The 26,952-nt window shown below is 64.0% G+C and overlaps 2 protein-coding genes across 8 annotated transcripts in view; both read right to left on the bottom strand.

The window, feature by feature from the left end:
- Positions 1-4,651, bottom strand: part of SLC29A1 (solute carrier family 29 member 1 (Augustine blood group)) — a 33,704-nt gene extending 29,053 nt beyond the window's left edge. The window contains exon 1 of one of the 3 annotated variants that reach the window (XM_075748983.1): positions 4,424-4,651. The gene's annotated coding sequence lies outside the window, so the exon portion shown is untranslated. The remainder of the gene's footprint in view (positions 1-4,423) is intronic. The other 2 variants (XM_075748985.1, XM_075748984.1) reach the window with 2 other exon arrangements.
- Positions 4,652-6,219: 1,568 nt separating this feature from the next.
- LOC142601067 (uncharacterized) lies at positions 6,220-26,129 on the bottom strand. Of its 5 annotated transcripts, none has more exons than XM_075748970.1 (33): positions 25,095-26,128; positions 21,881-21,988; positions 20,817-20,972; positions 19,980-20,111; positions 19,683-19,874; positions 19,518-19,601; positions 19,264-19,382; positions 18,980-19,094; positions 18,620-18,706; positions 18,186-18,301; positions 17,858-18,002; positions 17,529-17,635; positions 17,355-17,424; positions 17,030-17,164; positions 16,824-16,955; positions 16,298-16,554; positions 16,058-16,181; positions 15,707-15,901; positions 15,268-15,423; positions 14,557-14,777; positions 14,041-14,218; positions 13,586-13,732; positions 12,949-13,347; positions 12,479-12,598; positions 9,775-11,316; positions 9,301-9,381; positions 8,959-9,045; positions 8,706-8,797; positions 8,357-8,442; positions 7,722-7,788; positions 7,431-7,594; positions 6,999-7,133; positions 6,220-6,787 (listed from the first exon to the last, which is right to left on the bottom strand). In XM_075748970.1, the coding sequence occupies exons 1-33, from the start codon at positions 25,521-25,523 to the stop codon at positions 6,552-6,554; spliced, it is 6,414 nt and encodes a 2,137-aa protein (XP_075605085.1). In that variant the 5' UTR covers positions 25,524-26,128; the 3' UTR covers positions 6,220-6,551. The 5 variants fall into 5 exon arrangements, with proteins under 5 accessions (XP_075605085.1, XP_075605084.1, XP_075605083.1 ...); XM_075748969.1 differs by having other exon boundaries at positions 17,343-17,424; positions 18,620-18,703; XM_075748968.1 differs by having other exon boundaries at positions 17,343-17,424; positions 25,095-26,127.
- Between the last annotated feature and the right edge of the window lie 823 nt (positions 26,130-26,952).

Raw genomic sequence — 26,952 nt, 5'->3', positions numbered from 1 at the left:
AGCGCCCTTTCCCACAGCTTCCAACAGTACCAGCCGTTCATCATTTCCTCTCCTTCCCAGTCATGCTTCTGCAGGTTCCCAAGCTGAAATGCGGCCCCCCAGGCCACCCGGTGCAGTGCAACCATGAGACATCAAAAGATGAGCAGGCCGAACCCATGACGGGCAGCCCAGCCACTGGGTATCACCCAAGTGACTGCCCTCCCTCCCTCATCCCCTCTGCAAAGCTGAGCGTCCATCTGTGGGCAGAGGATGCACCAACACAGCCTGAGGAGAAGGAACCACTTGGGGGCGGGGGGGGGGGGGGGGGGCCTGCCACCTTCACGCGTGGGGCTGGGGGGACACCACCAGGAGCCTGCAGTGCCCCACACTCGTGCTGCCGGAGGGGGCCCTGGCAGAGTTTGGCTGTCCCCGGAGGGGAGGCTCCCGCTTCTGGCCTCTGCCCGCCCTCGCTGCAAAGCTGCCTGATCTTTGGGCAGAGGGGCTCTGCTGGGGCCTGTGCTGGGCACCCCCCGGCGCAGCGGCAGAGCACCCACAAACTCATCGCCGGGAGGCGCGCGGGCCGGTGCTGCCCTCTGCTGGCGGCAGCCGGCCCAGCCCCCCCCCCCCTTGCGGCGGGCACCGGTCGCGGGTGGGCGGCCGGCTGCTGTGGGCCCCCTCCCGTGACCGGGGAGCACGGGGAGCCCACGGGGAAGGGCTTAGCCGGCCTATAGGATTAAGTGGTTCCGCGGTATGTGGGAGGGATGGTGGGAAAGCAGGAGAGGAGAGAACAGCACTGGTGTGCTCCCGAAAGTGGGGAGCTGATGGCTGGTGGGAGAGGATCTGGCCTTTCTGAGCCGGGAAGCATCCCGAGCCTACCCTGGGGCAGGGGGCTAGGGAAGGTCGGGCAAGAGCCCAAGTGCTGGGACGTCCACTCACATCCACTGTGAGGATGAGGAGGCAGTGGGCTGGAGCAGGGAGGGGGGGGCATCACCGGCTTTGGGAGCTGGGTGTGCAAAGTGGGACCAGGCACCCCGAAGTGTGGGCAGCAATTCAGAAGGCTTGTTGTGCATGCTGTGATAACCCACGGCTGTGCCGCAGAGGAGGGGCTGGGGATGAGTGAGAGCCAGGGAATCTGAGGGGTAAGCAGGGGAGTCCAAGGGCAGAGGCTCCAGCTTTTGGTTTTAAGGCGATGAAAAGGAGCAGGACCATGTTTGCCTGTAGGTAAGATACCATGCAGAAGGGCAGGGATAGTGTTAGGAAGCAGATTTCAGAGTCCTGTTGTCACCCAGGATAGATCACATGAGGACACAACACAGTGACATTCACCCTGAGCACGATACCTGTCCTGTGGGGCTGTGCTTGCAGCTCAACTGCAGGCCACAGAGAAAGGGGTCCTGGCTGATCCCCTGTGAACCCCGAGTCTTGCAGGAATGGGATGGGACAGGGAAAAGCACGAGGTGCACCTCCTCAGCATAACTCACTTCTCAGAAGGCAGCTTGCCTGCTTCTCCCTGCCGACCTGGACTATGAGGCCAGGAGCATCCTTGTGCCCTGCCAAGCGCCACAGGGACAAGAGGGGCTCCTGGTGCTTCCTTCCCAGGGGCTCATGGCCTGAGGCTGACTCGACACATCCATCCTCAGCCAGTGGGGACTCACAGTCAGTCTCCGGGGAAACACAGCCTGCTCTGCTAACACCGCGACCCAGACCCAGTAAATCTCCTTTCCAGCAAGCCAGAAGGGGAATGTCAGCCCTGACAACAGTGGTGGCTGGCTTCCCACGAAGACTCTCCTGAGGAGGAGGAGCTGCAGGCATCACCTACCCCCTGCCTTCTCCACTTTCCCTGCAGGACCTGCCATCTCCAGTGGAAAAGCCTCACCTGGCTTTTGCTAGTGCTGTGTCCAGGGATGGCAGATCTGGGAAGCTTCACAGCAGGGCTGAGCTGCTGTGCGGTGCCCAGCAGTGATGCTGCTGGCCCTGCTTTGTAGTTGCAGTTATGGAGGTGCTGGGATCCCTGCAAAAAGCCAGGCAGATTGCTTCTCAAGAAGCGAAAGAGCTCCACAAAAGCCTGGCTGTCTGGTAAGTTCCCGGAGCAGCACGTTGCTGCCAGCAGCTCAGGTGAGGGCTGCCCACTCTGATGCAGGACAGGCTTCTCTGCCGCTGCTGCTCACATCCCCTGTCCCGCTGCTCCCAGGGCTGCCCAGCTCGCCTTCAGGGATGCTCTGGCTGCTCCTGGCAGGGAGCAGGGGCTCCTTATATGTCTGTGCATGAGACAGCACAGCGCAAGCAGGCCGGTAGCAGCACATGGCCGTGCCCCTCCACTGCATCCTCCATCATTTTTCCTGCACAGGCCTGGGGACCATGACAGACGAGTTTCACTATCTCCCACCACCCGGCCATGCCAGCTTCCCTTGCTCCCTACCTTTCTGCATCCATCACGGCCCCTCCAGCACCCGCTCCCTCCCCAAGGCAGCACCAGGGCACTGAAAGGGATAGGGGCAGCAAGCAGCAGCAGGGACCCTCTTTTCTCACCTCCCGCATGAGACCTTTACCAGGGCAGCAGAGCAGTACCCTGACCTTAAGAGGCATCACAGATGTGGGGCCAAAAGGCCACGCCATGAACCCTACACCACCTGTACCTTCGCCTCTTTTTCCCCTGCATGCGAGGTCAGGCTCCTGCAAACAAGCTTCACGCTAAGCCTCAGGCTCGGGGGGCAGCCAGGGCCTCTGGGCCAGGCCAAATCACGCTGAGGGCAGCTGGGGACCGGTGCCTGGGGAGGAAAGAGCTGTATGGGGAATAGTGCAAGGGCGGAGGGCGGGCTCATGGCTCCCAGCAGTCAGACTACAAATAGAAAGGGTCATGGGAGAGTGCCCAGCTACAGGGACAAAGGGCCTGCGAGAGGCGGACGGGGCTGTAGAAGAAGCCCGGGCAGGAAGGTGAGGGGTGGCACAGCCCCAGGACCTCCAGGAACAGGGAAAGGGCTCCCTGGCTATCCCCTGTGGTGCAGGCACCCCAGGGGCCATACGGGAACATATGGGACTGGCAGGGCAGGGAGGGAGCCAGCGCTCAGGGAAGGCTGGAGCTGACACAGAGGCCAGTAAGAGGTGGCCGTGCCAGTCCTGGGGCGACATCCCCCCCCCGGCAGAGTAACCAAACACCGTACCCAGCTGGCTGGTGCTGGAGGGGGGGAGGGGGGAGGCATTTGCTGCCTTGCAGCACTGTCCCTGCAGCACCGTCCCAGGGCCGTATCCTATCTCCCAAGGTCAGGTCCCCTGCCCAGCCCCATGGGGGGGTCCCGGAGAGGAAGGGGAAGACAGCAGCACTTAGTACAGGCAGGAGTGCAGGGGCAAGCGCGTTGGGGTCAAAGCACCCATCGGACAGCCTGTCACCCCCCCAGCACCCAACCCTGGCTGCCCTGCACTGCCACGGGATGGGTGCCAGGGCTTCTCCGGAGCACAGCCACCCCCGCTGCCGCCGGGGTCCCCGCTCCGCCCCGGCACCCTCTCACCCCCGTGCCCTGTTTACAGCCCGCAGCGGCAGTCCCCAGCCCTCCGGCCGGCGCGTCCCACGGCACAGGGACGCAGGACGGGGAGCTCCTGCCCGGCTCGGGGTAGCCCAATGCACAGCCATGCTTGCTTACATGTTTTTTTTCTCCGGAGCTGGCAGGCTCTTTCCCGCGGTGCTGCCGGCTGACAAGGCAGGATCCCGCACCGTTCAGGCAGAGGGCTGCCGGCAATGCCTGCCCGGGGCTCGCCAGGTCCTAGCGCGCTGCCTGCCACGTCAAGGGCACAGCGCAGACGGGTGCAGAACAGCCCTCAGCCCAGCGCCGGTCCCGGTGCTCTCATCCCTGTCTAACCCTGCCTCGCACCCCAACTCTGCCCCGGGCCCCCCAGCTGCAGCACTCGCATCTGCGAGAAGGATGCTACTGGGGTCTCCCCGCTGCCGCAGCCCCGGCACAAGGATATCCTGTGCTCTGGCATTTCCCAGTTCCCTCCTGCCCCTGCACCCTCCTGGGGACCCTGCTCCATAACGGAGGGGCAATGCCATGCTGTGAGTTTGCCCAGGCAAGGAGGGCAGGGTGCCGGCAGCCAGCCCCACCACTGCCGCTCCCCCTTTTCCCTTCCCCCTGCAGCGCAGCGGGGCCAGGCTCCGAACCCTCCTTACAGCCACGGGACCGGAAAGCCCCGGGCCCCGGTGGGGTTCCCAGACCTCTGTCCCCCCGGGGTGGGCAAGCGAGGTGGAGGGTGATGGCTCTGGGAGCTCAGCGCAGGACCCCAGCTGCAGGGTGACCTTGCAGCGGGACTGCCGTGCAGCCGAAATGGGGAGCAAGTCCTTGGCTCGGCAGGGTGGGCTCGGAGCAAGACCCCCTCCCTGGTACGCAGAGGGAACAAGGCACAGCAGGGACAGCCTTCTGCTCTCACCCCCCTGCCTGCACCCTGCCCTTACCTCGAGGGCTCAGCTCTCTTGGCGCCAGCTGATGCTGCCTGCAGCCTCCTCGGTGCTGCAGCTTCCTCGGTGCCTGGTGCCAAGCAGGGTCGGGGTTTCCCGCGGTGGCAGGACCGGGTTGCGGAGGCTCCGCCACCCCACGGGCTGCAGCCGGAGTGGGTTTCAGAGCCCTGGCGCCGGCTGGGGCCGGCTGAGCACAGCTCCCGCTGGCTCAGCAGGTGGAGGCTGCATGCACGGGCGGATTAGCAGGGGGGAAGTGGCTTCTGCCATAGGAACTGCAAGCGGGATTCGTCAGAGGGTTGCAGCGAGGCCGAGTGCCAGCGCGGGGAAGGAGAGAGGGGAAGCTGTGGGTGAGCAGCCGCCCCAAAGGGACAACACAGCCTGTGCAAGGGGGACGGCCCTGGGCACCAAAAGCAGCGCTGCAGGTGCCAGTATCATCCCTGGGACGGGGGCACCTCTCCGGTAGCACATGTCACCCTGGGCTGCTGCACTGGACTTGGGCCATGGTGGGATGCTTGCTGAGCCCCCACCCCACCGTGGGTTGGCATCAGCTCCCCGGGGCCAGCATGGGGGGCCCTCAGCAGTGCACCCCGCACCCGCTGCCCCCTCCACCGGGCCCCTCAGCTGCTCAGGAATGAACTGGCGCCTGCCCACCAGCTGCTCTCCTGGTATGCGTGGCCGGAGCAGTGAACACTGTGCCTCAGCCTCTTCCCCAGCCAGTTGGAGCTGGCCCCCTCCCAGGGCATCCCCCCCACCAGCCCCAGCCGCCCTCTCGCCTTTTCCCATTAAGGCAGTGCCGGCAACTGAGCTTCGGTGCTGGAGGAAAACAGGTGCTGGAGCCAAGAGCAATGGAGCCAAGCAGAGGGTGGGGAGGCACAGGGGGAGCACAAAAAATTGCACACACACACACCCTATCTGCATGGCAGCACCCCTCACCAGCATTTCCTCCCATCCCCTCCTTGGGAGCATGGAAAAAGCCCCTCTGCAGGTGACACTGGTGTGCCCGCCTCCACATTGCTGCCTGTCCCCAGCCCTGAGGACACCGCGGGGAGGAGAAGGGGTGGCAGGAGCAGCACTGCGCCCACGTTTCTCCTCTCCCAGCCCTTGCTGCAGAGCTGGGCTGCAGCCAGCACTTTTATTTTAAGCCCCACAGTGCGGATGAGGAGGCGAGGGGTGTGCATGGCCAAGCCTTGCAGCCCACTGAGGAGAGGCCCTGCTACCCAGTGCTCCGGAAACTTCCCCTTCTCCCCCCAGGGCTGGTACATGTTCAGGGGCGGGCTGGGCCAGCTGCTCTTTCCCCTTCCCAGTGCAGGCAGGAACCAGGCAGCTGAAACCAGCATAGCTCAGTGAAGTTATTGCAAAATATCTGGGATGCAGGAAGCCCTGGGGGTCTGGCCACACTCCCCTGGTCCCCTCCATGGCATCTCCCTGTTGTGACCTGGGCCGGTGGCCACCCTGCAAGAGAGGAAGGGTAGGGCTGGTAGGTCTGGCAAGGCTGCGCGGGCAGGCAGATTGGCTCTGCAGGCAGCAGATTCCCCACTGAGCTGCCGCAGCAGGGAAAAGGGGCCTAGGTGGGATTAGCTGGGTTGGGTGCAGGCACAGAGGAACCACAGGACAAAGCGTCCTTGTGAAAGGCACCAGATGGCTCAGGCTTCTCCCCGAGCAGGACCAAACCCCACTGCAGGCCCTCCCCTCATCTGAAGCTCTCTCCCCTCTTAGCAGGGACCACCTTGCAGAACCCCTCTCCTCCTGCACCGGCGCATACTGCTGCTGGAGGAAGAAGCTCCCAGACTAAGTGCCCGTTTGTTTTTTAATAAAAACAACCACCCCCGCACCCCTGCTTGTGCTGCGTGTCAGCGAGACGCCTGGGGAGCTGGCGGCACCCAAGGAGAGCACCCAGCGGGTGGGCACAGGGGTGCTCAGCGCCAGGCTGAGGCCGCGGACAGTGGCGGCTGGGGCGCGGGTGCAGCCCCGGGGCCAGCTGGAGTGGAGCCGCTTGCCGCAGCCTCTCTCCCCCGGGGAGGTGGCAAGCGGTGAGCTAGTGCTGGGAGCGGAGACCAGGCCAGGATGGCACCCAAGAGGAAGATAAAGGACAGGCCGGGGTTTTTCTCCCCCCCTCAGCTGAGTTTCACTCCTTCTTCCCGAAGAACTTCTTGAAGACGGATTTGTTCTTGGGGCGAGGGGGACCAGGGGTCTTCTCCCCCAGCGTGTCCCGTGGGCTCCCCGGCCGGGCCACAAAGGAGTGGCATCGTGCCCTCGGCACAGCCGGCACTTGCTCCCCAATGTACAGCGTGACTGAGTAGCTGCTCCCGGCCTCCACCGGCTCCTTGGGCACGGCCACGGGAGTGATCTTCTGGTAGGTGGCTGCAAGAGGGAGCAGTCAGTGCGGAGGGCAGGGCACCAGCAGGTGCTGCCAGCCCCCCAGAGCCCTCCCCAAGTGGGGTGCTGCAGCCTAGGGTGCAGGGATGTGGGACCAGGTGGGTGCTGGAGCAGCATGGCACCTGCCCTCCAGTATCTGTGGGGACAGGGGCAGTAGTGCCACCTCCTGGCAGTGTCAGCAAAACCAAGGCCATACCTGAGGTGAAGGAGTAGGACCTCCTCTTGTTGGCCACTAGCCCGTAGTCATCTTCTTGGCAGCTGTTGTCCCACAGCCCGGGGGACCCCCTGGGTGACCACTGCTGCTCCCTGTGCCTGGCTCCATGAGCAACCTCTGAAACAAAATAAAGACATGTCATAAGGCAAGGCCACCACAGGACACCCCTGTGTTAGCCCCAAAGAGGACAGGGAAACTTGCGTGGTTATCCCAGTATCCCAGGAAGTGAAGGGAGGTTACTGGTCCTTCCCCCATCCCCATTCCTGGGCAAGGGGCCCTGGGACTTCTGGCCTAGACCCCACTGAGCTCAAGTCTGACCAACAGCCAGATGCCCCTGATCAGCTCCCTCGCACCTCTCTGGGCTGGGGAGAGGAGGCAGGGGACAGCAGGAGCCCAGCCAGGCAGGAAAGTCACCTGCTGCAGCCACAGCCCCATCAGCTGGGCCATCCTGGCTGCCCAGAGGCCGCTGCAGCCGGGCGTTTGAGCGGGGTAGCACCACGATCTCCTGGCTCTTGGCAGTCACGACCTGATGATGTCCCTGGAGGTGGGAGCTTCCAGGGCTGGGGACCTTGCTGGAACTGGAAAGTAGCAGAGATTTAGTGAACCAGACTGGCCCACCGCTGCCCTGCTGGAGCAGCACACACTGGCAAGCATGGGAGAGAGCTGTAATGACAAAACCCGTCTGGCCGGCTCCTGGCTACTCACCCCCCAGCACTGCCAGTGCCCTCAACACGCTGTGCTGCCGCCTGGAAGTAATCCACTTCGGGGAAACCTGGGGGCACAGCAAACATCCCGCTGGGTGCTGGCGGTGCACAGGAGCATCCCACAGAGCCAGCCCTAGCTCTAGCTGGCTGAGCCGCCCAGATGCCCGTGCTGCGTGGCTGACCCCTCAGACCTCCTGCTGTAGCGGCTGCTCTTGGTCCTGCCAACCAGCCTAGGATTTCATGTCGGGGCCTGAGACCCCTCAGGTATGGGTACAGCAGCGGGAAGACCTCAACATTACAGATCTCCTTGCCTGGAGGGCAGGCAAGGGGTTTCCAGGCCTCGCAGAGGAGATGGAGGAAGACCAAGGCACAATTACAATTTTCCTGACACTGGCTTTTTGCTGCTGAGGCTCCACTGACGTCAGTCCTGCTATTCCTGATTTATAACTGTGTATGTGGTGTGAAAACAAAGCCTCCAAATCCTGCCTGGCAGAGAACTGCCGTTCCCGAGGCAGGTTAGGAGGATGCATAAATCAGAGCCAATGCTGTGCTGCTTCTTTTCTCATCCCCTGTGTATTAGAGGGCTCAGCAGGAGCCGCACACCCATGGTAACCACATATAACAAGGGCTGCTCACCTGAGTTTTGCTGCAGCTTGGAGACCCATTCATTCATGAGGGGCTGGGAGGGGGCCCTCAGGAGGTACTCGGAGCCATCCCGTAGCCTGCAAGGGGGGGAAGAACAAGTCAGCAATAAGACAGATGTGGGGTGCAGGTACCACAGCCCCTGCCAGCCTGGGAAAGAAGGCAAACGGGTGGGAAAGGCGGCAAATGGGTGAGAAAGAAGGAAATCTTTATCTGGGCACAGGACTGAGCTGGCCCTGGCCGGGGATGTCAGTGTGTGTCTGTCCCAGCAGGGCAAAGCCCCTTCCACCTAGGGAGGGCTGTGGCTATGAGCCCCTGGCTGCCCTGGGTCAGCGTGACTCACTGTAGCCTGAAGCAGTTGGTCTTCTTGGTGTACTCGGCGTCTGGGGTGCAGACTGCCCCAGAGAGGTTCAGGGGAAGGGCCACCACGGAGCTCTGAAGGGAACAGAAAGGGCAACGGTTGGGTTGGCAGGAGTTGCCCTGCCCAGCTGCAGGGGTGAGGGCACCCTGCTGCCAGCCCCCCACCCACCACCAGCCCCCTCCGACGCTCCCTCTGCTCCCACGGTGCTGTGCCACCCCGCTCTCCCCCACCACACCTTGAGGCTGTCCCTGCGGTCCTGGTAGAAGCACAGTGTCTGCCTCATCAGCACGGCATGGAAGAGGCCCCAGGCACGGCAGCTGGCCTGCGGGATGCAAGCAGGGGACAGCTGTGACGCCAGCGGGTTTTGGAGAAGACAGGCAGTCCCCTGCTACTCAAAACACCTCCTCTCCCCCCCCACCCCTCCCCAGCAGGCTCTGCCCTCCCGGCATGGCCAGCAGCACCCCCATGGTAGTGCCAGAAGCATCCCTGACTTAGCTCCTGCCCCAAAACCTGGACACCCCCCCAGATCATGTCCCAGCACCCCAGTCCCAAAGGAAACCCACAACCACACCCATACCTTCCTCCCTCCTGTCTGCAACACGTGCTTCCTTTCCAGTGTCCCCTCCATCATCTGAAACTCGGTTTTACTGAGGGGGGCCTGCAAAAGGAGGGAGCGAAGCAGCATTGTCAGCTCAGCCCCCAGGGGCACAGGGTCCATCTGACCCATCCCCGGTGGGCGATGCCAAGGTCGGAACGGGAGAACAGGAACGATTTTCTGGCCTGGGCAGGGGCTGGGCTGCTTGTAGGCTTTTGGGGTGAAGTGCTGCCTTGTTAAGGCTGAGGGCTGGTGGGGGAGTGCCATGCTGCAGGGACCCCCAAATTTAGCCCTTAGCACTTCCCCATCCCCACAGCTGGAGCAAAGGAGCCACCCGAGTCAGGGAGTTCCCAAACACGGGTCACGTTTGCTGAAGCGGGTAAGCCAGCTGCTACCTGGAGTGTCCCCCGACCCCCTTCTGGCCCCAAGGGAGAGCCCCCGGCCCGCAGCTCTCACCTTGCTGCCCTCTCTCTCCTCTTTCCCATGCCTCCGCCGATCCCAGGCACCGGGGCTGTCCAAGGGGGCGGCTGCGGACACTGGCTCCTCCGTGCGGGGGGACGCCCCATACCCGCTGGGGCTACCACTGCCACTGTGCCCCACAGCAGGGCTCTTCTCTCCCACCGGGCTGTGGAGGAGCTGGGCAGTGGTGGGAAGGGTGAACTTGGCCACCAGAACATTGTTGGCTGCCGAGAGGATGAGGGGCCTGCTGGCAGTGGTGTCGGGGCTGGGTCGGCTGTCCGCCCCGCTCCCTGGACCATGGTGGACACGGCTGCCTGCTGGTGGGCTGGGTGCCCGCTGCTCACCCACCCCATCCCAGATGGCCTGCAGCTCCTCCTCCTCTTCCTCAAACTGGCCGTGGGCAGGGTGGCAAACCTCCCCGGTGCCTGACACAGGGCTGGGGGGCTGGGGGGACCCCAGCGCCCACTCGAAGACAGAGAGCTGGGTGGGGGCAGCATGGGAAGCCGAGGACCCTCCGGGCTGGCTGCTGCCAGATGGCCGCTGCATGTGGGCAGTGCTGGGGATGGCTCCTGCCCTGCCTGGGATGGCAGCAGGGGACAGTCCGAGCTCCAGCTGGGCAGCTTCACGATGCCTGGCCCTGCCGGTGGTGCCGGGGCTGCCATCCTGTCCCAGCCGGCCGGTCAGCTCATCCCCCTCCTGGCCGACCTGCTCGTGCAGCATTTTGATGTGGGACGGCCCGCTCGGCCTGAAGTCCAGGAGGTCTTCGCTGGCGCTGCCCGGGTGCTGCGGGCTCCAGCACTCCTCCACAGTGCGGTGTGCCCTTTGGCAGCTGTAGCTGGGGCTGAAGCTCACCTCCTTGAGCCACATTCCTCGCTCGCTCTTGGGGGACATCCCCAGCCCCTCACCAGGCCCCTGGGGACTCTGCCCATCTGCATCTTCCTCCTGCCCTCCAGCTCCATGCGTGCCTGTAGGCTCCCATGGCTTCACCCCCCGGCCCTGCCTGTGCTCCTGCCCCTCCACCTCCTCCCGCCATGCTATGGCCCCTTGGCGACATCCGAGGACCACCGCGTCCCGAGGCAGCTCCAGGCTGAACACGGAGCCCAGGGACAGGTGGGGGCACGTGGCTTTTGGGTCAGGGAGGCAGGGGGCCCCCGTGGTCACCCCACACTCAGCATCGATGTCCCGCACCAGTGGGTTCCTGACGTAGAGCAGCGGCTCCCCAAGTGGGGGTCCAGCGGCAGCCACCTCCGGCCCCCCCTTCCTCCGGCTGCACTTCTGAGGCCACGTGTTACTGGGGCCATGGCGCTCCTCGGGTGCGGGCTGCAGGGAGTTTGCACCCATGATGCCCTGCAGTGTCAGCAGCCGTGCCTGCTCGGCCCGCGCCCGCTCCCGCCGCTGCAGGCTGTTGAAGAGGGAGCCGGCCCCGGCCTTGGGCAGGGTGTGGGAGGCGGCTGGCGTCCCACCGCTGGATGCCAGAGGGCGGTGGGTGATGGTGGGCGGCTGCTTCGCATTGGAGGTTTTCCCAGCCTCCACCTGTGCCTGGGGACACGGAGAAGGAGAGAGGAGTGACCCCCAGGGCCAGAGCCTCCATCACCCTGCACCGACCGCCCCATCTCCATGCTGTGCCTGGGCAAGCAGGGAGCTGGGGCAGCGGGCAGGCAGCCGAAAATGCTCACCAGCAGCACATGCAGAGCTGGGAGCTGCATGGCTTCACCTCAGTCTCCTGAGGGCTGCTCCCAACTCAGTACAGGCAGGGAAGAGGTAGACAGGGGAACCTCTGCCCATGATGGAGTCTCCCAGGTGCGGTGCAGTGGGGGCTGCCTGTGCCATGCAGCTCTCCCCCCTGCATCGCTGCCCTCCAAGCATCACTTTTGGGTGGCTATGGAGACAGCAGTCATTGTTGCCTGTCCCTGCCACCCCTGTATGACCCCCGGCAGCAGAGCAGGCGAATGCAAGGGCAGGGGCTGAGCACAGCCCCTTTCTCTTCCCCTTCCCTTCCTGCAGACCCTCTCTCCAGCACAGCCCAGCCCCTCTCCTGGGTTTCTGGGACCACAAGGATGAGAGCAAAGGGCTTTGCCTGCAGGAGCTGGAGGAGCATCTCCCTGTACCCTTTAGGCTGGAGGGTGCCCATTACCCTCAACCATCCTGGCAGCCCCTCTCCCTGCCTCGATGCCCTCCAGCCTCTCTGGCTCCCTGCCCTCTCCCCTGGGTTGCCCCGCAGGGGGCCCGGCTGCATCTGCCCTCAGGGCTTCTTGCACACAGCCCCTCATGCCAGGCCTAGAGCAACAGACAGATGGAAGCCCCAGAAAAACACTGAGCCCCCAGCCCTGGGGGTTACAAACCATGCACCTTGGAGCATGCTCCCCCAACACGTGCACCCTCACATGGCCCCATCCAACTCTTCCCCCTTCAGTCAGCTGCAGGAGGCACTGCTGCCGTCCCCAAGCAGTGGGTTGCCATGCCTCCTGCGGCCACCAAAACCACTTACCCAGGGGGCCAAACTGCAGCCAGCCCCATCTGAGCCCCCTCCTTGCATGCCCCAGCACCCACACTCTGGAGCCCATGGCACCGGGAGGGTTTCCCCTCTCCTGAGGGACCACCACCGGCCGGGCACAGTGGCACGGCCGGGTGAGTCGGTAGCAGGTGGGTTCACGCCATGCAGCCACTCTGCTCGGCATGCAGCCTCCCCCGGGGACATTACCTCTTCAACTGGCTGGCGAGGCGGCTTTCTCTTTCGCTTTAAACTACCCCAAGTGTTTCCTAAAAGCCCCTGGCAACGCTTCCAAAAGGTTTTACAGCCTGAGGGTTTAGTGGCAGGGAGCTGAGCGGGGGGGAGAGAGAGACACAGAGAGTTGAGGGCAGAGCGGGTGAGGCAGCAGGAGAGTGCAGGCAAAGGTGGGCGGCAAAAGCTGGTTCTCAGCCCTCGGACATCGCTCGGTCGGCACAGCCAAAGGTCCCTCTCCTGAGACTGACACAGCCCCAACAGCTCACTTCGAAACAGCCGGGGGTGGGAGGGTGGGGTGTACCAGCATGGGGGCTACCCCACAGCCCTCAAAGCTCCCCCGGTCTGCACAGGGGTACAGCTCTGGGGAGCCACGGTGGCTGACCCCAAGATGGGCGCTGGGCGCTCCCCCACGGTCCTGCCAAAACCGCTTACCATCCCCCACGTACCATCCGCAGCACCTCCTCCCCTGGCTGTTCACCACCGGCCACCATCTGCGCCTTCTTCTTCTCGCCCTTCTTGCCAATGCTGAGAATGAGGTTGACCGTTCCCCCCAGCCCACCGGGACCCCGCGGCGGCAGCAGCACCGTGGAGGTCTCAGCAGGATCCCAGATGACAGCCTCCTCAGGGGGTCCCGTGCTGTGGGGTGTTGAGCTGCTGAGGTACCCCCAGCTCCTCTCCGCTCCCGATGGGGCATCCAAGAGGGGCGATGCCAGTGGGGAGTCGGCTGTTCCCGCTGGCACCCGCAGCTCTGATCCGTGCTCGGGCTCAGGGAGGGAGCAGGGCGTGAACCTTGCTGGGCTGCAAATGCTCTCCAGACGGGGCTGAGCACACGGGGCACACTGCTCCTCGGGAGCAAGGAAAGAGAAAGAATGTGAAATAAGGGTTGCTGGGGCCCAGGCACTTTCTGAGGACAATCTTACCTTTGCCCTGTCTGAACCCCTGAAAGTCCCAAGGGTATCACCCCATGGGCATGACATGTCCCTCCCCTACTTCTGCACCACCCATTCCATCCAGTGCCTCTGCTATCCTCAGCTGCGAGGCCGGTCCCGTTCCCCGACGGTCTCAGCATGGCTGGGTACTCACTTGGCTGGTGGGGGACGTGCCCAAGGGGCTCTCTGGGTCCTTTCTGTCCTCCTGCTTGCTCCCTGGGTCCCGCTGGTGCCTCTGTGCTCGCCAGCGCACCAGCACCCAGCCCAGCATGCTCTGCAGCTCCTCCAAGCGTTCCTTTATCTAAGGAGAGGAGAGATGCTGGGCAGTCTGCAAGGAGCCCTGGCCCAGGGACACTGGCCCTACCAGGAAACCTCACTATGGAGCACTTCAGGGGCGTTTTGGGAGAGGGACAGGGTCACTTGTGATACCTCAGGTCTCAGCATCCATTGCTGGGTGAAACCCCCTCCTGCCCCGAGCAGCCCCAGGGATGCATGGCTAGCCCCGTACTGCTCGCTGGGACTCTGCACTCGCACCTCGCTCTCTACCAGAGACTGTCCCTGGAGGATTTCTTGGGGTGCAAAGGTGGCTCCCCCATTCCTCGCCCTTACCGTCGCACTCAGGTAGTGCTCCTCAGACACCAGCTGTTGCCCCACCGCTGCCAGTGCCTCAAACTCCTTAAGCTTCCCTTCGATCCTCCTCTCCAGCTCCTCACATGGAGTCTCTGGGAGGCTGTGGCTGCTTGGGCTTTCAGAGAAGATCTGAGCCCGCGTGTCCTCCGTCCAGGAGCTGCGGGCACGTGAAAGGTGGGCTGAGGGGGCTGAGGAATGACCCCCTCCTCAGCCCTGCAGACCCCAGCGAAGCCATTCCCATACTCAGGGATGGCTGGAAGCAGCTCGCTGGGGTAGCGGCAAGTCTGGCAAGGCAAGGCAAAATGCCGTGGGGCTCCCTCACAGCAGGCAGCCCTGGTGCAGTGCTTCATTCCAGGCTGCCCATGGTCTTGCCTGGCTACAGCTCCAGCACTGCCCACGTACTTGCCAGCAGCCAATGTTCTGGCAATGACACGCTCTCAGCAGCTTCCCCCCCAGCCACCGTAAAGGCAACCCCGACGGCTCATCACCACTTACATCATGGCTAAGTAATCCTTGAAGAAGTGCCGCAGCCGGCCAGCCTGCTGCACACGGGCCCGGGTCTCCCGCAGCAGCTCCCGCAGCCCTGCCCAGGCCTGCAGCGTCCCCTGCACCTCCTGGCTTACAGGGCACAGCCGAGCAGGGCAGAGCTCTTGCAAGCGGGCAGCTGCCCTCTCCAGCTCCTCCAGCTGCCCCTGCAGTGTCTCCGACGCCACACGCTAAAGGCAGAAAAGGTTCAGGATGCATCCAATCCCTCTGCGCCCAGGCTGGGCTCCCCTGTGCCCTGGGATGCAGGGACAGAGGGGAAGATGCAGGGACGGAGGGGAAAATGCTGGCACAGGGGCTGTGGGCAGCGGGCAGAGCCACCCTCTGTGGGGAGGACGGGCAGAGCGGAGGGCCGCCTGGTTTCCCCATTCTGCCCGCATGAGTCACCTCCCCGCTGGCGGGAAGATGAGCAAGGTGCTGGCAGCCAGGCACTGGCACACAGGAGCTGACGCAAGCTCTCTCCCCTCGCCTGGCCTGTACTGGCAGAGGGGAGCACAGCGGGGCAGGGCTCAGCTCCGCTGGAAAATTCCAGCCCAGCCTTCCATGGCGGGCCAAGGCTTATGACACCTGGGCCCCCGGGGGCCAGCACCTCCCTGGGACAGCCCCGGCCAGCTGGGACGCATCCCGGCCATGGGCATGGCCGTGGTGCTCCCCAGGTCTCACCTCCATCTCCTGCTGCTGGCTCAGCAAGCCCTGCAGCCCCTGGAGGTCCTTCTCGCTCTTCACTGTAGTGAAGCCACTCTCTGCTTGGGCAGTGTCACGAGCCAGTGCCTCGGCTCTGCATCGAAGGGCCTCCAGGCGTGGGGACACCTCTGCCACCTGGATGTGTGTGTGGGGAGAGAGATGAGCCCTGGCATGGGACCCCCTGTGCCACCACCCACCATGCAGCCCCAGCCCACCCCAGCTTGGGACCACCTTGCCACGTGCCTGCAAAAGGGAGGGATGGAGCACCAGCCTCACCCAGAGCAGTCCCCACGTATCCCAACACCCTTGTGTCCCACCAGGACCAGCCAAGGCGCATCCCCATCCCAACTAGCTGGCATGTCCAGCTGCAGGTGGACCACCTGGCTGCATCCCCAGACACCCTGTTTCTATCTCCTACCAGTCGCTCCAGGCTCTCTGTCTCTGCCACCACCTCCATGACCCGCTCCCGCTCCTTCGCTGCATCGTTCAGCATCTCCACAGCCTCCTGCAGCTCTCCTAAGGGGCGGCTTATGTCCTCACTGCTCGGTGGCTGTCCAGCCTCGGCCGAGAGCAGGGGAAAAGACCCCTGTGAGCTGCAACGCCCGCTCCCTGGCTGAAGCCAACAAAAACACTGGGCGTGAGGGAGATGGGGACCAACCCCCCCAGGCAGCTGGGCCGGAGGGGGGGACCCCATGGGTGCCACAGACCAACTCGTGGGCCAGTCCCAGGTGCTGGATGATCACAAGGGATGCCTGGCCCCGCTGCTCACCACTGCAGGTGCCTGCTGGTTCCGTGCCTCCTCCTCTTGCAGGTCCTGCAGGAACTCAGACAGCACCAGGGAGTCGCGCAGGTCTGCTGCCCGGCGCCGCAGGGCTGCCTGCACACATGCCAACCTGCAGGGACAGGTGCCTGTCATGGGTGCCAGCACCGTCTTCACCTCCTTGGGGTGAGCATCCTCCTGCTGCCCTTCCCAGGGACCAGAGAGGAGGCACCTTCCCCAGGGACTCACTTTTCCTCCACCATCTCCACCTTCCTCTGCATCTTCCTCGCTCCCTCGTGCTCAGTGGGCGACTCGCCCGCCGCCTCCTCCCGCAGCGCCTGGAGCTTGAGGCCACACAGCAGGAGCTGCTTCTCCAGCTGGCTCATCTCCTCCAGGTCCCGACGCAGCTCCGCTGGGCTTCTCATGGTGGCTGGCTCTGAGAGCAACCCGGCCACGGCTTGCAGCCACCGCTCGGCTCGGTCCAGCTCCCCCACCAGCCTCAGTGCCTGCAGAGAGAGCAGGGAGCCCATCAGCCTGGCTCTGAGCCACCCAGGGGAGGCAGGAGCCATGCTGCTACCCCACTGCGGGTACCCAGGGCACCGGCAGCTTGGGTAGCACAGTTGGAGCAGCACATGGGCTGCGAGGCCAACTGGAGATGTGGGTGCCAATGCTGCAGCTCCCGTCCCTGCAGGCACCAGCTTTATTTGCTGAACCGCAGTAAGCTGTTGCGATTGGGGCATGCCCCAGTGCGCACCCCAGCCCCGCCACCACATACCTTATCAATTTCCCGCAGCACAGCGCCATTCTCCTGGTGCTTCCTCTGCAGGTCCTCCCACAGCTCCTCCAGCTCCCGCAGCATGGCCTCCACCGGTGGGCTTTCCAGGGCCCCCCCGGCCACCAGCCCCTCCTGGGAGGCAGGGAGGGCAGTGAGGACAGACCCTGCCTGGTGTTTCCCCCAATCCCACACCTGAGAGTGCTCACCTGCAGCGTAGACCCAGGGCTGCGGCTGGGGTTCAGGAGCTCCCGCTGCGTACGTGTTGCCTCCAGGCTCTCCACATCCCCCACTGGACACGGGGGGGTCCTGGGACCCGTGTTCTCCTTGTGCGGGGACACGGTCTGCCGAGGAGTGGAGAGATGTGGTGCATAAGTGCCCAGATCAGGGCCGGGTGTGCGTGCACAAGCGTCCATGCCCACAGGCAGCAGGAGGGGGTCAGGGAAGGGAGCCGCCCCCCACCCCCAACATTGGCTCCCCTTGCTGGGCTGGGAGCAAAGGGGACTCTTGGGGAGACATTACCACATTCACCACCTGGCAGATGTCCTGCACCTGGGCCTCTGGCTGCTGCGTCCCCCACTCGGCCTCTGCCTCTCTCCTCCTCCTGCAGAAAGCGGGACAGTCGGGCCAGCTTGCCCCTTGCACAGGGGACACCCCATCCCCTCGAGGTCCATCCTGCTCCACCCAGACACCTCCATGAGCTGGTACCTTTTGCTGTCCCCTCCATGAGGGGGCTGCCCCGTTGCTGTAGAGCCAGGGCTGCTCTCCTCCCCTCTCCCTCGCTCTGCCATCTTCCCCGGCATGTCCTTCGGCACCTACGGCACAAAGGCTCCCGTTCCTCCTTTGCCAGCCCGAAGTGCGCGTCACTTTGCCCCAGGGCCTGGTACTTATCATCTCCCATAAGCAGTGGGGCCAGGTCACAGGCGTGCTCAGCTTGAGCTTTGCCCAGCTCTCAACCCCCTTTCCTACAAGCTCCCCCGTCTTCCTGCGGTGGAGGTACTGGAGATGTCCAAAGGAAGGCAGACGCCTGTGCTCACCGTGCTCCCAGGGCCTCTTGTCCGTTTATCTCCTGCTTCCTTCCCCACTGCCCCATGGCTGCTATCATCTCCTTGGGGCTCCATGCTTGGAGCCACAGCTTCGCCCCTTGGAGAACTGCTAACCAGTGTTGGAGCCTTCTCCGTCCTGGGAAAAGGGCACAAGGGAGGCCCAGGGGAGCAGAAGATGGAGAAAAGAGAGACCTTAAGTGGAGCTGGTGCCCCACAGAGCCTTCCCAGGGGCTAACCCAGGTCTTTCCCCAAGCCTCTGGCTCCAGCACTGGGGGGGTCAGGTTTGGGGCCCTGGGGCTCCTGCCTGGCTGTGCCCTACCTCAGCGTCTGCTGGAGCTGTGCCCAGCTCTCCTTGACATCTCGGTGCTTGGGGGTGACTTGGGCTGCCAGGCTGGGCTGCAGGCTGAGGAGCTGGGACACGGTCACATCCAGCATCTGGAGGAGAGAGCAGCCAGGGAGCGATGACATGTCTGGTGAGGGACAAGCCACCACAGCCATGGTGCGAGTGCAGGATGGCAACCTGCCACCAGCCCTGCGAGAGCAGGACAGGCATCAGGCACCAAGCCCGGTCCCCTGCTGCCCGTGAGGCAGCTCCCCCATCCATCACACAGTCCCAGTCACCCCACGCAGCCATGGGGTGCCCACTGGGCCCCCAGTCCTGCTGGTGCCAGCACTGACCCAGGAAGGCACACATCCCACCCCTGTCAACGTGCTCCCCAGGGCCCAGAGGACGAGGCAGAGCCTTGCACTTACCATCACCTGGCTGGCCATGTCCCTGACATCCCGATCCCGGCATGGCTCACCCTCCCCTGGCTTCCCCACACCACAGATGCTCCTCTGCTGTAAGAAGAAGCTGCAGCCAGTGGCGGGAAGAGGACGGGGCCCTGCCCTCAGCTCCGGCAGAAAGGGATGCGGCAAAGCTGAGCTTGCTGCTCTGGCTCCCCTTCTTACACCAGGCTCTGTCTCCCGGGTCTCTCCCTGAGCCCCAGGCTGAGGGTGCTGGGACCACAGCAGCCCCCACACAGGGGACAAGAGTGAGGTGCTGCCCACCCAGTTTTGCTCGGGCCATGCAACAGCCCCACACCAGGCTGTTCCTGGCTCCACTACTGGTACCTTGGCATGGATGGCTCCAAGCAGGGTATCTGCTTGCTGGAGGAAGGTGGCCACCTCCAGGGCCAGCTGCAGAACCTCGTGGTGCTCCTTCAGGGTCCCCTGCAGCCGCAGCCACCTGTGCAGGTGGAGAGGGAGAGATGAAGGGCAGCCCATGCTCGTCCACGGAGCCGTGAAGAGCTGGGGTGAGGGGAAGCAGGTGAGAGTTTGGGGGGGATCCTGCTTCCCAGCCTGTCAGCTCCCAGTACCCAGCTTGGCCCTGCTCAGCCTGTGCATCCTCCACTCACGTTTTGTTGAGGTGCTTGCGCCGGGCTGAGATGCTCCTGCTCTCACTTTTGCCTTGTTTCTCCAGCTTCTGGGCCAGGCTATTCAGCTCCTCATGCAGACTCTGGAACTGCTGCTCCTCCTGGCCCGAGCAGAGAGATAGATGTCAGTATCTCCCAGACATCCCTCCTCCCCCGTCTCAGGGATCTGCACCATGCCCCAGCCTCGTGGGGTTTGGGGTCTCTGGCACGCCAGTGGCCCCCCAGCAGCCTCTCACCTGCTTCAAGTCAAGGATGCGGCGGGTGAGCTGGATCTTGTCCGGGCTTTCCTGCAGGAGGGCTGCCAGGGAGGGCTTCTCCTCCTGGGCCAGGGGAGGGTGTAAGAAGGCAGGGGAACAGCCACCCTGTCCCCCTCCCTGGACCGTGCTCCGCACACCCCATACCTTGTGCCTGATCCATGCTTCCAGCCGCTCGGCTTTTCTGTTGAAGTCCTGCAGGCTCCGCAGCCCCCCCAGGGCTTTGCTCTGGCTGGCAGCCGTCTGCTTCAGGAGCTGCCACTGGTCCCGCAGGGCCAGCAGCTGCCTCCGCACCCCCTCAGCGCTGGGGCTCGCCCGCCACATCAGCTGCTCGCCCATCTGCGGGGCCAAGGGACCCACTCAGCATCAGGGACCCTCCACTATGGAGAGCCTGGGGACACGGGTGCTGCGGGGAATAGGAGCCGTGCCGCTGCCCGGCCTCACCTGGTTGAGCTTTATCAGCGTGTTCTCAAAATCCTTCATGTCCCGCTGCAGCGTCTGAGCTACCTCCTCCCAGTCCTGGAGGTTGCAGCCATCCTTCAGGTCCCACAGCTTGCCTCGCACCCAGCCCTCCGCCTGCAACATGGGAAGAGCCACATGGCCAGGCGCCTCCACCAGAGCCCCGAGGACATGGCTTTGGGGACCCAACCCCCCCCAAAGCTGCAACAGGGACCGGAGGGCACCCTTTTGGCTGACAACCTGTTTGCTCTGAGCGCCAACAGGGCGGTAAAGGCACTCAGGATGGCATCGGTGACAATGGGGGTGGGAAGGCGAGCAGCATCTCGCCTCTTTCCAGCGTCTGTCCCAGCCCAGCAGGAGAAGCCGGGCCCCCCCCCTCCCAGGCAGGCCAGACCAGGGGTCTCTGCGCAGAACATCCCTGCACGAAGCATCTCTTCTCCCTGCACCCTGCTCCCCAGTGCAAGCGCCTGTGCACCCTCCCCAGCATGGCATGGAAGCAGCCCCCCTGCACCATCCCCGTTCCCACGCCGTTGGGGAGGAACAGGGGCTGGGAGGAGGAGGAGGATGGGGGACGGGAGGAGCGTGCGCACGTGGGGAGGAAGCAGGGCCCTGGTGCGGGTTGACCCCCTCTCCCTGGGGCCGACAGCCAGGGAGAGGCGGCCAAACATGATCTCATGCCACAACCACGGCTTCGCTCGGGGCCAGGAGTTCAGCCCTCCCCGCCGCGCACCCCACCCCGCAGCTCACATGAAAGGCTGCCGGTGGCCCCCCCCACCCCGCTCCCCATGCAGCCCCTTGGGCGGGCGCCCCAGCTGGCCTCACCTGCAGCATCTCCCGGTTAAACTGGGCTACCAGAGGGCTCGGGTCGAGGAGGGGGGCTGCTACTGCACTGCTTCGCCCACCACATCTTGGTGCCACGGCAGGCTCCTTGCCCTTGGGACTCTCTTTTCGGGGTGACGACGCCAGGGGTGATGCCAGCTGGGGCAGGCAGAGGTGAGAGGTCAGCGTGACACCCCAGGGAGCCCTCCCTATCACCTCCCAGGAGCGTTTTAGAAACCCAAATAAAGTATGTCAGCCTGCCTTGTTCCTGATCCCCCTCCTTCACTGGCATATTTGGGGTTCTCTCCCAGCACCTCAAGGCACAGCTCCCCTCTACCAAGGCCACGTTGGTGGCTTTCACAGCCCTGACAGCAGATTGCCGGGCTGTCCCTCAGCCCTGGGTCACTCCAGGCTGGCGGGATGGCAAACAGGAGCTTGAGCATCTTCAGGAGAAATCTGAAGGTGCTGGGCTCACTGCCTTCTCTCACCAGGCAGAAATTGCTCCTGGGGCTGGCCCAGAGCAGCCCTCCCTCCCCGAAGGGGCTGGGCACGAGCTGCCCCACGGGGTCCCAGCCTCCCCCGAGCCCACCAGGGCGCAATCTCCCGGGAGCCTGTGGAACAGCGGGGTTCGGGCAACTGTTTCAGGCCCTCTAAGCACTCTGGCATGTGCTGCCCCGCTGACGGCATGGGAGTCGCTTTTCAAAGCCGTCTGCCTAACCACAAGAACTACAGAAATCCTCTGTCTTTTTCTTTTTTTTTTTTTTTTTTTTTTTAAATAGCAACACAGATTCTCAGGCCCTCCTGCAACTCCAGAATCTTCACTCTCTTGACATGGCCAGGGCTGGAGGAGCCCATAATCCAGCTCCCTTGGAAGCGATAAAACCTGTGGGCACTGGCCTGGGGGCTGACCCCTCGCCCCATCATGCCCAGCTCGTCCCCTCAGTCATTTAAAGCGGCGAGGCTCCATCCATGCCTGGGCAGACCACCAGCGGCCAATCTCACTTGCTCAGCCCCAAGCTACACCCCTGGGTCAGGCCCTCCTAAATGGCGAGGGCAGGGGCATGTACCGCGTAGAAGGGGGAACCTCTGTCCACCGGAGAGCAGAAACCACCAGCCCGGAGGCTCCCAGCCTCCTGCTGCTCGTCCTCCGCATCCACGTCCTTCCTGAGGAAGACCTAGAGACGGGAAGGTGCAGCCGTGAGCCTGGAAGTGCTCGACCGTCCCAGCAGCAGAGGGGACGGAGGAGCGGGCGCCTGCTTCGCCCTGCCCTGGGCCAGAGGAGGCTGCCGGCAGTACCCAGACACTGCTTGGCCGGGCTCTCGTCCATCCCTCCTCACGCATCCAGGCCAGGCTTCTCTGGGCAGCATCTCCACCTCCTACCACGTGTTCAGCAAGCGGCAAGGGCTCCTAAGCTTGCTTTGCTCAGTGCCTTCTCCGTTTTAGCTCATGCACACACCCTTTTTCCCCTTGAACTGACTTTTGGAGCTAGCAGAAACCCATTTAAAGATGCTCAGGGTCAAACCCCCCTGCCCTCCTCCAGGACAGCAGGGTAGAGGCATGAGGGCACAAGAGGACATTAACTCCACTGGCATGAACTTGAACCCTCTCAGCTGGCCATCCCTGACCTCAGCCTGGCTGGGAGGTAAGAGTTAAGGGGGCAGCTGACTCGCAGGGAAGGGCTCCTGCGGGACCAGGGTGAGGGTGGGAGCAGGAGAGGCAGGAGGAAGGAAGTCCAGGAGCTGCAGCCAGGCACAGAGAGGAGGTCCAGGATGAACTCCATGTTACCTTATCCTTAATGGAGCCCAGCCCCAGGAGGAGAGGTGCGTGGGATTGCTTGGATCATGCAGTCACTCTCATCCTCTACGAATGGATCTTTTCTTGGGCTGTCAGGTGTAGCAGGGCCAATTTAGGGACCTCCTTCCACTCCCTCCCCAGGGCAACCTTGCTGTCTCTGTAACAGCCGTCCAAGCGTGCACAGGGCAACACGAGGTGGTGGGCAACGTGTGCTGCCCCGACACCACCTCCTCTGAGACCACAGCAAATGGGGTGGTGGATCAGCCAGAGCCAGACTCAGCCCACCACTGCTCGGACCGCTCCAGACTGGGGACAGTGTCCAAGGAGGAACCAAGGACTCCCTCCCTACACAGAAAATTACTTCCTACTGTCTCTGCAGGACTGCAGAAGAGTCCCAGTGGGGATGGCAGCCTCCAGCACTAAAGCTGCTGCCACCAGAAAGGCTCAGAGCCCCACAAACAGCCTCACAACCCTGTAACTCCTGGGAGACCAGCACTACTGGACCTTTCCTGCAAAGCCCAGCTGGTGGCTTCAGAGGACAGACCACCACACCACGCCACAGCATCCCATCCTGAGCAGGAAGAGCAGGCAGGGAGCGAGGCTGAGTCATGGCCTGGCAGGCACAGTGAGAGCTCAGCACATCTGCCAGGAGGGTGCCAGAAGGAGAAGGCACCCCTCTGCCCAACCACGGGGCCGAGAGGTTTGGATGCCTGTTTAGGGAACAGTGAGTGGGGAGCTAAACACGAAGTGCTTATGGAGAATAAGATCTTAGGAAGCCACTTTTCTAGGCAGCCGCGTCCCACGCTGGCTGCAGCCCACAAGCCCCCCCCTCAGGGCTCAGCCGTGGGAGACAAGCCTGCAGGTGACATGGGAGCTTTATTTAAAGTCCCCGTCTCGCGATCCGTCAGCCGCAGGAAAACAGGGCTGCCGGCACAAGGATGACTTCATCCTTCCCGCAGAGCTGCTCCACTGGGACTGCCCCTCCTCCCCGGTCCCTCTGACTGGAGCCGGGTCCTCGCTCCAGCAAAACAACAAACTCTTGCAGCAACTGAAGGCTGGGAGAAGGAGCTGTGCATTCCTCGGCATCTGTGAGGTGCTGCGCTAACTGCTCCCCAGCAGGACCCCAGGCTTCATGACATGGTCAAAGCCACATGTGAAATGAGTGCAGCAGCCTCAGCTGTCTGCTCTGCAAACACTTCTTTTCCTTGTTAAAAGCAAAATTAACACAGCACGTATGCTCACTGCATTCCCATAGAAGAATGGGTGCCAGTGACTTCCCACAAGCAAGACAAGCAGGGCCAGACCCTCCCAGGCTACACTGTGCTCATCCCAGAGGAGTCCCCCATTCCTACAGGGAATAGGCAGGAGTGAAGGGCAGAGGCAAGGGCCGGGGGGCACGCTTGGGAAAGCCCTAACATGCCCTGTGCAGGGGACAGCGTTCCCTTCTCTCCTCTGGCTGCCGTCTTGCCTAACGCACGTTTTCCCCTGCGCCCTGGCTCCCTCCCTCCCAAAGCTCCATCTTGCAGCCTGCCCCCCCCTTGCAGCTCCACCCCCCCCCCCAGGCCGGACAGGGAGGAGGGACCGATCCTGGCAGCGTCCCGAGAGTCCCGCGCCACACCACTGTACCGAGCACATGTCCCTACCTTATATGAAAGAGGGGAGCCCTCGTGCCGATGCCCCTTGGGCTGCGCAGACTCCGGCCGCCCAGCGAGTTGCTGCCTGCGTGCCGGAGGAAGCGGCAGCTCTTGCAAGGCTGTGCCTGGCCTTTATTGGCAATGAAGACGAGGGTTTTGGCAGTGGGTTGTGCGGCTCTCCCTAGCGCTATCCCGCCGGGAAACCAGCTGTTGCAGGTCAGGGTTAAATCCCAAGGAGTTCCTGCCTGCTGTTGCCAGCAACGACAAGGTCTCTGAACTGCCTTCCGCCCCATCCCAGCCACACAGGGGGTCTCCCGGGCTCCGGCACTGATGGATTTGGACCTCTGTGCCTGCTAGTACTCAGATTCAGAGGGCATGGTGCTGGGAGCCCCGGGTCCTGCTCCTAGCCTTGTCCCGGCTCTGCCTGGCTGTGTGGCTCTTCATGAGTCACTTCCCTTCTTCCAGCCTCTATTTCCCCTTCGGTAAACGGGAGAGCGAGTTCCCAGCTCCCTACACACAACTGCACCATCGCGGGCATTCCAAGAGCTGAGCCCTCCGTAGCTGGGCTCTGGGGCAGAGCTTTTCTGGGTCATCTTAGCCCTAGGAAAGCTCATTTCCAGCTCACCCACAAAGACCTCCAGCCTGACGGTACAGAGAAGTACATGGAGGGAACGTGGGAGGAAAAGCCAGGAGCCCTGTAGCGAGTGCTGCCGGGAGGGCATAGGGACAAGGCAGCAGGGATCCCATGCCGGGGCGCAGCCTCCCTAGGACCTATCCATCCCTTGGCAGCCAGGAACAGGGAACCGCAGGGAAGACAGGGAGAGAGCAGGGCGCAGGGTACGGGAGCGCTTACCTTGAACTGAGCTTTCCCTGGCCTGCTGTTGTTGTTGTTATGGTTCCTCTCGCCGCCGGTCTGAACAGGGTCCCCGGGTCCCCCCGTATCCCCCGCGCTAGCCTCCCCATGCCAGTTGGACAGCGTGATCTTCTTAATGGAGCGGGTGAGGGAGTTGCGGTTCAGCCGCTCCTCGTCGGTTCCCCCATCCTCGCCGGGGCTGGGGCTGCGGGGCTGGCCCTCGGGGGCGGCGGGGCTGGCCCGGGCTTGGGCCAGGTAGAGGGAGATGCGCTCGTTGAGGCTGCGGCGGAGGCCGCGGTGGTTATCCAGAGCGGAGGCGAGGGCGATGCCGGGGCAGGCGTCCCCGGGGAAGTCGGCGGCACACTTGGGCAGCGAGAGCTTGGTGCTGATGGTGAAGGGCTGCACCTTCCTCGCCATGCTGCCGGACATCCTCGCCCTCTCCGCCGCCGCCGGAGGGCAGAGGGGCAGCCGGGGGACCCGGCCAGGGCACCGTGCGGCGAAGCAGCAGCGCGGGGCCCCCGCTGCCCGGGAGCGCCGGTGATGGAGACCGCCCGGGCGGCGCCGGCTCCTTCCCCGGGGCGGGCGGCGGCGGGGCCGCCCCTTCCCGCGGGGGCACTCAGCGGGGCGGCCCCGCGGCGGGGGGCAGCGGCGCGGGGGGCGGCCCAGCTCCCATGGCCGGAGCGGCGAGGCGCGGGCGGCCGTCCGGCCTCGGCTGCCTGCGGGCGGGCGGACCCTCCGCCCCCGCCGGGGCGCGTCCCCTCCCCTGCCCGGGTCCCTCCTCCCGCGGCGGGCAGGGGAGGCGGGGGAGAGCCGCCGCGCCCTGCCCTGCCCTGCCTTTCCCCGGCCGGCTTCAGTCGTCCACCTTCTTGCGCAGGTTGAGGAGGCAGAGCAGGCAGGTGAGCAGGGCCTGGCGGCTCTCCCGGGAGCGCAGCCGGCGCCCCAGGCGGCGGAGCGGCGGCAGGAGGCGCTTGCGGGCCAGCGGCAGCAGGCGGGCGAGCAGGGTGCGCAGCAGCGGGGCGGCCAGCGGCGGGGCGGGCATGCTGCCCCCCGAGCCTGCGGGCGCACTGTCAGCCCCCGGCGACCTCCGTCCCCCGAGGTGCCTTGGCGGATCGGGGGGTGCCCAGGAGCTCCTCACGCTTCGGATCCGAGCGCGGTGCTCGGGGGTCTGGACCTCTCTGGGAGCGGGGGGCTGCTTGGGGGAGGCTCGGGGGAGAAGCACTGGAGGGGACTGTTCTCCTCCCCACCTCTTCCCCTGGTTACTCTTACCCTCCTTGGGATCCTTCCCGCTCCGGAATGCTGCTCTGCCTTGCCTCCCAGAGGAGCCCGTACTGCTCAGCTTCCCCCACGGGGACCTGCCACCAGCCCGAGTGGCAGGAACAGCTCCAGAGCAAGGGACAACAAAAAACCCAGCTGCCCGTTTAAATGCCCCCTCCTCCCACGTCAGACACACGCTCCCTGTAAGCGATACTGCTCCTCAGCCTAGGACCCCATTTGTTGGGGTAGCAATGCTGGGGGATGAAGGGGGGTGAGGGAGGAACAACATCTGCCCACCACAGAAATGTGGGCTGGCAGGATGGCGTCCTGTTTCACTACAAGGCTTCGCTGAAGCCCCTGAGCAGGCAGCCGGGTCCAAAATATGCTTGCCTGGCATTCCTTGCCAGCACCAGCAATTGCCACCCTGCTCCCACAAGGGCCAGGAATGCTGACCAGGTGGACCACAGACCCCCAAGGAGAGTGGGCAAGGGATGCTCCAGGGCATGAAGCATCAAGGAACAGATGGATCACCATGGAGCCCTGGGAGAGAGCTGTGATCTGGCTCCACGTGGGGCTCCAGAGCAGGCTGGGAAACAGTGTCCCA

The sequence above is a fragment of the Balearica regulorum genome, chromosome 3 (assembly GCF_011004875.1).
Source record: "Balearica regulorum gibbericeps isolate bBalReg1 chromosome 3, bBalReg1.pri, whole genome shotgun sequence".
In the NCBI taxonomy this organism is placed as follows: domain Eukaryota; kingdom Metazoa; phylum Chordata; class Aves; order Gruiformes; family Gruidae; genus Balearica; species Balearica regulorum.
The sequence above is the reverse complement of the archived record's forward strand: the minus strand, read 5'-3'. Positions and strand labels throughout refer to the sequence as shown.

Coding starts and splice junctions, on each gene's coding strand:
- LOC142601067 (XM_075748968.1), bottom strand. CDS start 25,523: ATGTCCGGCAGCATGGCGAGGAAGGTGCAGCCCTTCACCATCAGCACC. Junction 9,382..9,774: donor AGGAGAGAGAGGGCAGCAAG/GTGAGAGCTGCG, acceptor CTCCTTTTGCAG/GCCCCCCTCAGTAAAACCGA. Junction 7,595..7,721: donor GGCACTGGCAGTGCTGGGGG/GTGAGTAGCCAG, acceptor GCTACTTTCCAG/TTCCAGCAAGGTCCCCAGCC.